Source organism: Zootermopsis nevadensis, unplaced genomic scaffold (genome assembly GCF_977971745.1).
Source record: "Zootermopsis nevadensis isolate Lab colony 2312 unplaced genomic scaffold, Znev_1.0 Znev_ptg000003l, whole genome shotgun sequence".
NCBI classification, from domain to species: domain Eukaryota; kingdom Metazoa; phylum Arthropoda; class Insecta; order Blattodea; family Termopsidae; genus Zootermopsis; species Zootermopsis nevadensis.
The window spans coordinates 7,572,950-7,587,453 of record NW_028259135.1 but is presented as its reverse complement, the minus strand read 5'-3'; the positions used below and the strand labels follow the sequence as shown (position 1 = coordinate 7,587,453).

The 14,504-nt window shown below is 42.2% G+C and overlaps 1 protein-coding gene across 4 annotated transcripts in view; it reads left to right on the top strand.

Annotated features, from left to right (window-relative positions):
* Window positions 1–14,504, top strand: part of LOC110835663 (ATP-binding cassette sub-family G member 4) — a 90,203-nt gene that overhangs the window by 19,016 nt on the left and 56,683 nt on the right. The window contains exon 1 of one of the 4 annotated variants that reach the window (XM_087341586.1): window positions 10,408–10,430. The exons of the other annotated variants lie outside the window; for them this stretch is intronic. Coding sequence (XP_087197712.1) covers window positions 10,423–10,430 — 8 coding nt within the window. The 5' untranslated portion in view covers window positions 10,408–10,422. Of the gene's footprint in view, window positions 1–10,407; window positions 10,431–14,504 lie in introns of those variants that run through there. 4 annotated transcript variants of the gene reach the window in all.

Sequence of the window (14,504 nt, the reverse complement as noted above, 5' to 3'; positions counted from 1 at the left end):
GATGCCGGGTGTGGGGAGGCAATCGCGCCCAAATGAGCGACCAGTTTCTGTCGAAGTAATTTCAAACTTCAATAACTCGGCTAAAAATAGACATAGCGCCGCCATCTTAGTCTCGTTTTAAAGAGGAAGGATGAAAGTTTGTGCCAGTACCGCTCCGACATTCGTGGCTGCCAAACGTCGCGAACTGTGTACGCGCAAAGTGAACCCACGATTTTCGACTTTCCGGATTCGACACGTGTCCATAAACGGGATCATATTTCAGAGACTAATTATCCGATCCGATTAAACCAAGTGTTGTTTTGAAGAGGAGTGAATATATGTTACAACTCATCCTGGCCTCCAAGTGTGTATCTCAAAAACTCAAAAAGATACGAGGCTGTGAATTTGAAAAAGTTTGAAAATTTTCCGACTTGACATTTGCAAGAGGTATTCAAATAATTTCAAAGTCATATGTATCCTACTTCTCATACCACTACCCTGTATTCAATAAATGTAAGTTGAAAATGAATTAAACGATTCAAAACAAAAATTTTGTTTAATTTCAATATACTATACACGATTAACGTTTTCACGAAAATAACTGCGGCAGTGTCCGACACTGCCTATCAATTTTTTTTCCCCACTGGGAAGCAGAAGGAAAAATAAAATGCGAGAATTTGGTACTCGCCATCATGTAGTGTTTATTGTTATGTACGTGACCTTGGGGTGTGTGTCACAGTCTGATGACGGTAAGTTAAGTGCGTCAAATAAGCGTCATCAGGGGTCGCGTGCGTCACAATCAACGTGTCTGGAAAACTCCACTTGACGTCAGACAGTCATAGTGCATTGGATGCGCCCATTAAATACTAATTAATCCTCCTATAATTTTCACATTTTTCGATGCATATTTTTTCAGAAATGAGGCTGCTGCGACCGAGTCGTATCTGTGTGACCATTGCATGTGATATGGATGAAATGTCTATACCATGCATACGCTAATCTAATTATTTAAATATGTGTTTTCGATTGGTTTACTTGATCATCGCACTGGTCCGTAGAGCCTTATGAATGACGTTGACTTTGAGCCGATGCAGGCGAAGTGAATTTTATTTTCGGCCCACATGCAACGCGTTTTATTTGAAATATATAGGCCTATATAATTTTTTTTTTGAATATGGCGTACGCTTATCGATATTCTTACAAGAAATCACATGTTGTTGATTAGATTTTCATCAGTAAATTCATAATTGGAACAAATTAATATCGAGAGCAAAAACACGTAATTGTAGAAAAAGCGTTCCAAATTGGAACTTACTTCACTTTGTTGTGACGAAAATTTGACACATCGATTTAACAAAGTTGTGAATGTGCAAATATCGACTTTAACTCGAAAACTGTATGCAGTAAATAGCCTTGCCACAGAATTTGCAGAGGCGCGCTGGAAAGAAGAAAGGTTATTTTTGTTTAATAACAAAATTGTTCTTACTGACGTTTGAGGCATACCTAAGCCTATGCTGATGAAAACTAATTAAGAAGGGCAGATTAAAACTGTCCTTCGTGTTTTCATAATTTTAATTAGCACTGCCAAGGAGTGCTGGGTTATTTTCCATTGTAAAAAATATATATTTTCAGTTTTAATGCTAGGTCAGACTTTCTGTGGTACCGTTAATTGCATATAAAAATGGGCCAGTGTGTCGTCATTGTACGTCGAAAACTATGAAAACAAAAGAATGTGATGCTGCGAGTATTTCACGTGTTTCTGTGTAACACAGACACATTAATGATTGTTCAAATAACTTTATTGTTAACGGACTTTCAGTAGCACGTGAAGCTCATATGGTGTTTTATTTTGCGGACTCCGAATCGAGCTGCATGGCTGACCTCGGAAGACACGCGTTTCTCTTAAGCTTAACTTGGATCGACATTACTCTCTGTACCGGCACGTGGTGCTGGTAACATTTCCCTGAATTCATTTTATTTCAGCTAAACACGTCGTGGGCCTATTCATTGCGTAAGAAATGCACAAACTTGAACAGAGGAATATAAAAAACTATACAGTCACAAACAAAAGATACTCGGGCGATCAGCCGCGTTAACTGGTTACCGTAGTAAACCGACGTTTCGGGAACCAACTGTCCCCATCATCAGGGTTGTGATGCGACTGGATACCTCGGATGTCGCAGGTATATACACAGGCGACTTCCTAGGTATCCAGTCGCATCAGAACCCTGATGGTGGGGACAGTTGGTTCCCGAAACGTCGGTTTACTACGGTAACCAGTTAACGTGCCTGGTTGCCCGAGATGATATTGAAATATTGGGGTTGCCCCAGAACGGGGTGCCGAGGACGAGAATAATTTATGCAAGAGGAACGAAGGTACAGAAGGCTGGTTAGAATTTCACAGTGAGGAACTCCATAATTTGTAGTCTTCATTAAATATTATTGAGGTGATAAAATGTTTAGGGGATGTAGAACGTATGGGGAAATGAGAAATGTGACAAAAGTTTGATGGAGAAACCTGAAAGAAAGAAACTACTCGAAAGACCTAGGCGTAGATGGATTTGTTTGGCTTGGGAATTTCTTGACTAGTTAAGCGTGCAGTAGCTTCTAAGGGAGGAATTTACTCCGTGAACTTTGCTCGTTACTTACCTCGCTGAAGGCCTTAGTAACATTCGCAGGTCGCCTATTCGCCCTGTGGGTACAAGGCTAATAATTAATTAGTGTTCTGTCTGACGACAGGTCCATATGAACGGGATCCTTCCATCCTTTTCTCGGACTGGGACCTGTTCATATACGTTCTTGGCAGATGATCCAGAAGTGGTTTGCCATTGCCTTCTTCTGTGTGTGAATGGAGTAATTGTTGGGATGCCACGGAGGAAAACTCCGTGTTGCCTTGCCCAACACAAGTTATAAATTCGGGCACCGCCGGGAATCGAACCCGAGACCCCAGGATTACAAGGTCAGCGTTCTAACCGCTAGACCACCGTGGCTTGGTACAAGGCTACCCAAACTGAAAACAGTTGAGTGTTTTGTTTTTGTGGTGTTTTTGGTGATATAAGAAGTCTCTTTTGTTCTCAGATGCTTCTTATGGAATAAGTCCCGCTATTATATTTCGTTAAGTAGGCCAGTGGTTGTCGTGACAGCGTAAAACCGGACTGAAAAGACGTTTCCCGCATCTAAATACACACTTTTTTAAAATTCGGAATTGTTAATTAAAGATTACGTCAGTCATCGAACTTGGACAAACTTCAGTTTCAAAGTACACAAATCACGTGATCTTAAGTCGTCTCTGAGTGCTCGTAACAAGGCGCTTTAGCAATGTGACGACAGCACATCCGAACATCGGAAACTTTTGCCATTACAGTAGATGACACCATTTATCCTTGTTTCTTCGGTAATGTAACGACACTATAAATTATGACACGATTGTTTCGAACATGGCCCCTTTCACACACTTTATTATTTAATTTTAACCGCGCAATGCCAGGACTGCGTAGTTGTAACTGAATTACTTACATACGATTCTGTTAATTCGGATAAAATATCTCAGATGACTACTTGGCAGGTGCGACAAACACTTAACCACAGACACAGTGAAGCGTCAAAGAAACTACGTTCCTATATCAATTTAGAAATTAAGTACAGTTTAATCCCAGTGACTGGCATAATTACAAACGGCGACTTTATTATCTCCCGGAGTACTGAGCGAAGCCTGTGTGTGATAAGCCGTACCTGCCCTTGGACTGAGGATTCTCCTCTAGCCTCTGGGGCCCACCCAGCCTCCTATCCAATGGGTACCGGGGTCCTTTCGCGGGGTAAAGCACGGCCGGGGCGTGACGCTGACCACCGCCATCTACTGCCGAGGTTAAGAATGAGTGGGAGCTATACCATCTCTCCCCCTGAGCGCCTACATGGCTCGTAACAGGATAGTCATACTGCATACTGCAATATCTGAGCCGAATTGGAGGGTTTCAGTCTTTGGGATCCCCTTCTAAGGGGCGCTGCACTTTAAGATTTTAAAAAGGGAGTATATTCGGTGACCAATAAATTTTCTCCGAGTCTGCGTTACGTTTATCAACCTTGCTAATGTCCATCTCAAAAGAGTTAGAGATAAAAAATGAAACCCACATTGAAGTTAATATAAGGTCGATTATAATCGATAATTAACAGGGAAGAAGCTTCGACTTATCGATATGTTCGATCTCCACCTCAGTCCACGCCGAGAGGAAGGAGATTTTGGATATCTTGTTGAACATGGTCTTGAAATCAGTCTCTTTAAAGGCACGTGGCTGCACTACTAGCCGACAGAAAAACGTCATTCTTGTTCTAATTTGATGTCAAGTTTGCTAGTAATATTTTAAAACACTGCTTGTCAGTTTTAATAAAACAATTGATGAATAACCATCGGACAGGGGAGCAGCAGAAAGTAACAAAGGCTTGTGAGAAATGTCTTTGTACCAAGGTCCAACGTTCTGCGCTGATGAATAGGGGTTTACGCATGCGCACATCATCACTTTCCTACCAGGCGGCTTACGTCACAGGGACTTTGACTCTCGAGTGCAGTACTCATATTTTGTACGAAATAAAAATTATTCTGTAGCATGTGTTCTTTGCAGATAAATTTGTTTATCGAAATATAAGCAGGTTACGAACAATTTAAATCATACGCCAGCTATTCTCTGTACATCATTTCAGGATCGAACTTTGAAAATCTTTAGCGTTTGATTTTTGTTGTACAGGGTGTACAACCTTTCGGAATTACATTGAACTTGATTAGGCCAACGGATTTAATTCTATTGTACTTTTAATTCCCTACCCTACATGGTGACTGAATTAAAATGATTTATTTTTTATAAATTTCACCTTGAAATTTAATCGTGTGCATTGTTAAGTATGTCACTGGTGACAGTTTAAGAATACTGTTGAGTAATTCGTGAGCGTGTTTGCAATACAACGCCAATTTAATAAGATTTTTAATGAATTAACATGATTAGTTTTTTTATAAATTGCTGTAATTTACAAACTTGCAGGGTGCGAGTCAAATACCAAAGGTGAATGTGACCAGAAAGTTGGAGAGGTTGAAGTCCTTGGCCTAGGTCATTAACGTGCCGACAATTTTTGTTGTGAGAATAAGGCGGTTTATGCTACGTTCTGGCCTTGAGGTATAAAACTTTAATTCAGAAGGAAATCGCACACAGAAATAGACCTACGAGTGTTTTAATAATTAACTGCTGCGTCTCGTGTACAAGATAACCCAATGTTTACAGATTATCCTAAAGATATTTGTTTTCTGTTTTTGTTGGGGTCCATTGTACTTACGTGTCGCTGTGTAACAAACCAGATGATGATATTCAATTCAATTAATTTATTTACGTGTTTGCCAACAGCAAGAAGCCAATAACAGGCAAACACTGATAATACATACAATAATAATGAAATAATAATGAAAAATATTACACAAACAGATTAACTAAACTTATACATGTACAGTATTAAATGTAACTAATAATAATAATTCAATTCATTTATTTAAGTGCTTGACAACAGCCAATTATGGCCAATAACAGCCAAGCACTGAACAACAGTACAGGAAAAAATATAATAATTAAATTAATTTCGATAATAATAGAAGTAAAACATTACAAATACAAAAACAAACGAATAAAAGTAAATATATAAATGTGCCATATTAATAATAATGAAAGACTGTGAACAGAAATTCAGTTCACGACATTTTATAATTTGTTCTACTGTTGGAAAGCGAGCAAAAATGTGTATATAGATATATAATTATATACGTTGTTTAATGCGGATATAGAAGTAGGCTACAGTGTGTGAGATAAGATGATTTATGAGAATGTGTACACCCAAGAAAGAGAATATGGAACCGGGCGACACAATTAAAATTACTTAACGAGGATGTTCGCAATTTGTAGCCTGCTGATGGGCCTTGATTATGGTGTGTTGTAGCCACGTCGACTGCTGCTTTGGACATCGTACGTCGGGTTCTGTATTTGTTAAAAACCACAGCGTGCTCCTCGAAGCTTCTGTGATAAATTGACGTGACAGTATATTGAATTTATGTACGTGATAAATCTTAAAAGCTCAGTGCACTGTCATCTCGCTCCCTTCCATTCCTCCGCTTTGCCTGGAGCCCTTCGCTGTAAAGGCAACTCCCGGTTTACGAACGAGTTCCGTTCGAAGACGTTATTCGTTATGTGTATCTTCCATTCCCGAGCATTTACGGTACGTATCGTATACGTTAGCAGCCATTTTAAAGCATTAAAACAATGTATTAAACATCGAATGGTCTACAATACGTTTTATTATAATGTATGTGTGCGTTATGGTTTTTCGTATACGATACGTAACGTAAAATAAAATAAGAGAAGAAAAATAAAACAAAATAACATACTTGTTAATTTTAATTAGAAACATAAAGAGTTACAAAATATAAATAAAGAAAATGAGCACTAACATAATATATGTACATACATATGTATTCAATTTTATAAGGAACTCTATCTATTGGCGACTTTAAGAGATTTTGAATGAATTGTGACGTTCGTTATAGCGAATGTTCGTAAACCGAGAGTTGCCTGTACGAGGTGCGATCGGAAAGTTTCAAGACTGTGTCAATAGAGGGCGAACCGGATGTAGTACGAGCTTCTGCCGCTAGGGGGTGCGGCCTACATTCATAGTGAATCAGTTGTAACCGTCCACTGCTCGTGGCCTCGTAACAGCTGCCTTATCAGGGTGTAGGATTGTTAGGGGCTAGCTAGTCGGGATGTAGCTCTTGTCTCAGGTCGTGTTAACGGCCTGATCACACCAGCCAATAATGATTCGGATATAAGTTGGAAGGCACTACTATTTATTTCTATACAATATACAGTTTCCAGTATGTCCTAGAACCTTCGCTATCGCGACTTAAAACAACAGTGAGTCTCTACCCTAATTTTCTTCGGCGCCTAGGTCCCGGGCTTGGTGCGAAGCACCCCCCGCTGTCAGAGAGAGACCTCTCACGGACCGGCCAACACGATCCTTCACACTTGCTCCTAAAGGCACTTCTTTGTCTGTCGTAGACGGAGCCGAGATTGGATGTTAAACAGATGGCCTAAACATGACTTCTAGCTCTTAGGGCTGAAGTCTACCCTTGTTCTCTGCAGGTGGTGCTAAAATCTTACAGAAAGGTTTTTGAAATACTGGAAACACACACAAAAAAACTAACAAACCAAACTACTTCCAGATGAGCGGTTACATCACTCCCTAAGTGTAATATCGCTGTTACAAATTCTTTGGAGCCATCGAGATTACACTTACGCCCATCAGATGCTTCACCACGAAGTAAAGAACAAACACAAACTATACTAAATATGACAAAGAAAATACAGTACATAGGTAACAAATCACTTTCTGCTCCGGCGAATTCTCTCTACCTGATTCACAATTTACATTAGGCGTTTGCCGTGTTGAAGTCTTAACTTACATGTTTACACAGTCTATTGTTTCTTTCACATTCCATCTCTTAAGTTACATTCGCCAACAGGAGACCTTTATTTTCACAACGAGAGACACATGTGGAGTGTGGTCACTCAAATATGCACTGATTCCCTTCATGTTGCCATACGCACGACACTATGCATCACTAATCTTGCGGTTGCAATTGGTTTGCCTGTTTAGTAATGCTTCACTCACATAATCATTCATACCCAAGCATTCAGTAGACTGAAAAAGTGACAAACTTTACAAACTCTACTCTCATTCTGTTATATTACTAAATTATAGTACCTATGGTTTAACTGGTAACCTTTCTTATTACTAGTGCACGTTATCTCAACCTGGTTCGGGACCGTTTGTTAATAAACTTCAACTTTCAAAAAAAAAAAGTTTAACGACCAAACATAAGCAAGCTTACGGTCCTTAAAGGAAAGAAGAACAGGATAGGGAAGGAGACGACTTCGACGTTACCTATAACTGCGTGAGTAGACCAAAACGTCGTCAACATATGCTACGACAAACTCGGCGGTGTCACCACCTAGCACCAGCTGTAATGCTCTAATAAAAGCTGACATGGAATTTTTATATCCATACGGCGTACGTTTATATTGATAGACTGTTGATTCGAATAAAAAGGCAGTGTAAGGCCTAGACGCTTTCTTCAAGGGAATTTGCAAAAAAGCAGAACTCAAATCTATGGACGACATATACCTAACTCCATGAAATTTCTGCAAGAGTTCGTTTAGCGGAGGAGTCCTAGCCCTGTCTGGTACGGTTACGTCGTTAATCTTCCTGGCATCGACACATATCCTTGGCGCTTTGCCTTCCCTGGGGACAACGGTAAGTGGATTCAAGAATGGCGAGTCGGATACTTCGATAATATCATCCTCCAACAGCTGACTTAGATGTTCCCTAACCACCGGTCTCAGTTTAAACGGTAAAGGCCTAACCTGACCTACAACTGGCTTATCATCAATGAGCTTGAACCCATATTCAAAAATATTACAACGGCCTGGCCTGGATGTTAAGAAAGGGGCGTACTTCATTAGTAGATCTATCAAAATAATCTTCTCATCTTCCTTCAAATAACTATTACCACTAACCAAATTCGAGATTTCCGCTTCACCAATAGCACGAGGATCGGGACATTCGTTACCTACATTGCGAGTACGATCAGGAATCAGCTGCATACTCTCTGGTCTGTACCACATTTCTTCATCAACCATTTGCCTATTTCCCAGGCTACGTCTAACTTCAAAAATATCCACACAATCTACCTCATCAGTAACATGGCATTCGCGCCGTACATCAACATCATCAACACAAAGCGGACTCCGCTCGAACACGTTAGCTTCACTAGCTATAGATTCATCTAAATCGTCGGGACTGCTTAAACTTACTGTGGTCGCAGCTGTTCTAGATGGACTACCGTACCGGCTGTACCGAATATTGCAGCACAACAAACCGTGCTCTACCTGTTCTACTTCGCGAGCTTCCGTCTCTATATTCTGGCTAAAAGTTATAGTTCTTCTTACTCCACCCCGGGCATACTCCATACACTTACTATTAAAATCAAGAACAACGCCGTGTAATGAACAAAAGTCACAACCTAATATCATATCTGACGCTAACTGGGACGTTACCAGAAACACATGTTCGAACTCATCCTCTCCTAACTTAAACTCCAAAAAGGCCTGGTTCCTAACTCGTTTAGACTTCGTTCCAAAAGCATTAATGTGTACCAAATTCTGAAGTGGCAAAACCAAAACGCCTACACCTGCCGTTACTGACTCATTGTAAGCTCTCTCTGACAATATGCTGGCCTGTGTCTATGATGCTGCTAATTACCATGTCCCGAACAGAAACTTCTACACGCGGGCAATTACTCAAAACAGAATCGTTGATACTACAAACAACCAAAGTTTCTGCTTCTCCTAGGTCCGAATCATCATCAGGATCCTGAAAATTTAAATATTCTGCCGAATTAGAATCTTGAAGATTGCTGGATGCAAAGTGGTGACCCGTATCGTAATGACTAGCGGACAGACGTAGGGTCGTTAATCCGTCCCTTAGCAGTTTTCCGCTTGCTGCCGGCTGGTTGCAGTATCCTGCCTGTCGCCACCGCAATTCCTACTTGTGAACTCATTGGCCGAAGGGTTTAGGCAGTTCGGACCCGTTCCATTTTGCCGTCCTTGTGGACCTGCGTGCGCGTATGATCTTCCCGAATTCCAATTATCGCTTCGGCGGTGTTGATGAGGTGGTCTATGCTGCACATAACCCGGCCTAACTGGTTGGCCCTGTGGCTGCGGCCTGTTGTTAGCCCAGTTATAACGGCCGTTAACACCACCGTGTGATCTGTCATGGCCCTGATTTTGCGAAGTGCCGGCAGAGTTGGCCCGCCTCAGCTCTTCTCGTATCTCAATACCTTCCAGCCGCTTTAGCAGATCTAAAGCATCTTGAACACCTGTTAGCTGAGCTGCCGCGAAGCTATTCTGAACATAAATCGGGAAGTGAAACTTTAGTGCATCCATAAGCTCCACGTCCGTCATTTTAGGTTCAAGATAACTTGCGAGCACCGCGTACTTCAAGAAGTACTCGGACATGCTCAAACTCGAGCCCTTTTGGTACCGGTCATGATAAATTGAACACTTCACAATACTGTGCTTGCTTGCTGACCAAAAATTTCTCATAAACGCTACTTTGAATTGCTCGTAGTCCTGGAGATTGGGAGCAATAGCAGATAGCCAATCAACTGCAATGGGATCGGTGACGGCCTTGCGAGCGATAGCGAGCTGGAATCTAACCGGCACAGCTTTCAGCTTCATAAAGTCGTCTAACTGTTTCAGGAAGAAGACGGCGTTAACTTTGGCACTGTCATGGAAGTAAGGGAGTGTTAAGTCGGAAGGAGCAATAAAGCTACTAGCGCTGCACACCTGGTTGGATGGCATGCACAGGTTCATATCACTCTGAATCCCGCTAGGCACCTGGTTGTTACAGAGCGTTGTACCATACCTACCACTGGCATCATCAACATTGACACAAGATACACTGTGATTACCCTCACTCTCAGGGTGGTGGGCAGAACCACACGTCGAATGGCTTCCTACTACATTTTTGTCAGTGGGTGGCAACGAACTAGCGTTCCCAACCACTGTTGACCCTTCCGAAATCTTCCCCTTGATGCTGCTTAATTCAGCATTCAATTTATCTAGCCCTTCTTTATAAGTTTCAACTTGCTTAATATTTCTTTCTACTTGCGCCCTTGTTTCATTCTGCCACTTACTCACATCACCACTGAGGCTAGTGTGCACTGACTTAATAGTGCCCTCGAGCTTTGTGAACCTTTCCTCCGACCTCTCTTTGTTTACTACAGTGTTGCGGGTCATTTCCTCATATTTCTGATTGAGTTCATGCGTAAGTTCTTTGGCCATTTCTTTACTTTGGTTGGTCACCCCCTCTATCTGCTCGGAAACGTGGTTGACCAAACTACCAAAACTACATTTCATGCCAGAAAATTCTTTATCGGTGTTATCTTGGACCTGTTTTAAATTTGTCTCTAACCTAGAAGTCTCGCTTTCCAGCCTCTCAGTTAACTCTTTGCTTAATTTATGGTGCTCACGATCGAATCTTTCAATGAGTCTTTCATTTTGTACTCTAATGTTTTCTTCCAATTCCCTCCTTAGTTCTGAATTTCCTTTTTCTATACTAACTTTGATATCTTGTATTTCGTTCTGAACCTTTTCACTTAACTTAACATTGTCCTCCTTCAAACTACGAAGAGCATTAGCGATAAAATCGAGTAAAGAATCGGTATTGGAACTTAGAGTTTCCGTGTTCCTGAAACCTATAGTGGTTTGCTGAAGGTCGCCAGTACTTCCTGTTCCTTCTCGTGTATTTACACCACTATTTTCTGGATCGTCCTCCGTCCTTGGTATAGAATTGTCGATCTCTGAGCTGCTTGCCTCACTGACTAACTGCCCACACGGCATTTCAATTTCAGTTTCTGCCTCACTGTTTCCGCTTGTCTCCATTCTTGGTCCTACAGTTCTACTCCTCAGCTGCTTTCCGTACATTTTTGTGACGACGTGACTGACCTGGTTATGGTAATGCTGATATGATGAGTCCTGCACCCTGGATGCTGTGGTTCGTGTGCGTTGCTTTCCTTGGTTCCTCGGTGCCGTTGAGTTGGCGTTGCGACTGTGCAAGTTGTGGTCGCTCCCCTCGCCCAAGTCACTGACAGCTGCTGTTTATCTGTCGGAAGTGGCCTTCCTTCAATCCTTCGGCTCGGCTGCTGGGAGTCCAGAAGTCGTGCCCCTCGTTGTCGCGCCAATCTTGCTGTAACCGTCCACTGCTCGTGGCCTCGTAACAGCTGCCTTATCAGGGTGTAGGATTGTTAGGGGCTAGATAGCTAGTCGGGATGTAGCTCTTGTCTCAGGTCGTGTTAACGGCCTGATCACACCAGCCAATAATGATTCGGATATAAGTTGGAAGGCACTACTATTTATTTCTATACAATATACAGTTTCCAGTATGTCCTAGAACCTTCGCTATCGCGACTTAAAACAACAGTGAGTCTCTACCCTAATTTTCTTCGGCGCCTAGGTCCCGGGCTTGGTGCGAAGCACCCCCCGCTGTCAGAGAGAGACCTCTCACGGACCGGCCAACACGATCCTTCACACTTGCTCCTAAAGGCACTTCTTTGTCTGTCGTAGACGGAGCCGAGATTGGATGTTAAACAGATGGCCTAAACATGACTTCTAGCTCTTAGGGCTGAAGTCTACCCTTGTTCTCTGCAGGTGGTGCTAAAATCTTACAGAAAGGTTTTGAAATACTGGAAACACACACAAAAAAACTAACAAACCAAACAACTTCCAGATGAGCTGTTACACAGTGTGCCAGCCGGCATCATCGAATTAGCATTTGTTTCTTAGTTACGGGCGTTCTGGTAGTGCATTACACCGACCCTCCTGCGATTTCGGAATGGCGTGTGCATCAAATTTTGCCAAAGACTCGCCAAAATGGCTACGGAAACCTATGAAATGCTAAAGCAAGCATTTGGGGAGTCCGCAATGGGTCGTGCACAAACTTTTGTGTGGCATTCACGTTTTAAAAATGGCCGAACCTCTGTCGATGATGACGAGCGTTCTGGACGACCATCTTCGAGCACAACGCCCGAAAATGCTACGAAGATTCGGCAGGCCATTCACGAAGATCGACGTCGTACCATCAACGACTTGTGCGTCATTGTTGGGATAGGCTATGGGACCTGTCAGCTGATTCTAAAGGAAGAATTCCACATGCGACGCATCGCAGCCAAGTTTGTGCCAAGGCTCCTGTCTGAGGACCAGAAGCAGAATCGACTTCTCGTTTGTCAGGAGCTCAAAGATCTCGCCGGATCGTCGGATTTAGCTCCGTGTGACTTCTTCCTCTTCCCAAAGATGAAAATTCAGCTAAAGGGAAGGAGATTTGAGACGATAGAAGAGATTCAGGCAGAATCGCAGATGGTGCTTGACAGGCTGACAAAGAAAGATTTCCAGGGATGCTTCCAGGCTTGGGAGCGGCGCTGGGATCGTTGTATTCACTCCCAGGGGAACTACTTCGAGGGTGATGGATGAATTTAATACCTGAGATAAGTGTACGGGTTTTTATACGCGCAGTCTGGAAACCTTTCGATCGCACCTCGTATTTCAGTGTTATGCCCATGAAGTTTTATTCTTTTTCATTAAAATAATAAAATGGTAGCTACATCCTAGCAACACGTCTTCCCTTGGTACAACCCCGGCTCAAGCGCCCACTGCACTGGACGACTTGATGATGATTGTGCTATCAACACACCAGACGTACTGCCGCCCCAGTGACGTATCCTTTTGTCGGGGTTCGGTAGGACTCGTTCCAGACCCCTCACCCCTCTGCCGGCGGTTGTTAACAGCTTGACTTGCGAATCTGTTCCCAATGTGGGATCGTTGGATTCGGTTGTTCGTCATGAATGCCCAGTTTCATGACGTCATTAATTGTTTTGCTGCCGAATCGGCTAAATGTCACATGTTCGTTTCCAACAGTTGCTCAGACTGACATATTATTACTCTTTCCGAACTTCCTGCTCGTAACAGGTGCCACGGATTAGTTATGATCACTCTGCGTTATGGAATCCATTACTCACGAAAGAGTTTATTTAACTCTGACACAGCGGTTATTTTAAACCCGTGTGACTGAACACAGGCTTTGACCCTGAGATAATTGACTGAGAAGAATGCAGATGGCTGCCTTCTAGGTTTTCTGCCGGGCGGTGTGTTGAAGTTTACCGACGTTTCAGAGCTGTTTGCTGCCTAAAGGCGATGAATAAGCCTCGCGCTGCTACCAGACTGCACGGCGCAGCAACCCAGAAGGCAGTCAGTCTTCTACAAAGTCACCGCCATTGTGAACTTTGAATTTTACACAAAAAAAGAAGTAATTATTAATCTTTGTATTCGGGTCAAGAAGTTTTCGACACAGCCGTTGGTGTCGTTCGTGACTCTTCAACTGTTGAGCCAGTGAAGAGAAGACAAGATGGAAGAGTAGAAAAGATAAACAATAAAAATCATTCTTTATATGTCTTCATCGTGTCTGTAGTACAGTTTTTAGGAAAGCATTCTCCACAAAATCCTGCTTTGGTGCGAAGGGGCTAATTAATATATTCGTTTTAGACAAAGTCTTATTCATTTGCGCTTTTCTGCCCGGTCGGTCGTGTCGAGTCAATGACCCGAAGTTTTCTTTTTTCTAAACTGCAATTTGAATGTAAAAGTTGAATGCTGTTTAAGTGTGTATGTACTCCTCAGAGCTAAAGTGGTATACGTGTTAAATTAGGCTTTTTGTTTGTATCGTAATTTGGTGTGCTTGCTAGGAAAAATAATTGGCCGTAATACAAATGTTATTTTCGTTTATTATGCTGAATAAATTGAAAACATAAACCTAACCTAAACTTCTTGCTCTGATCAGCTCATATGTATGTATTTAGGGACATGATTTCATCGGAAATCTGTCTTTTTTAT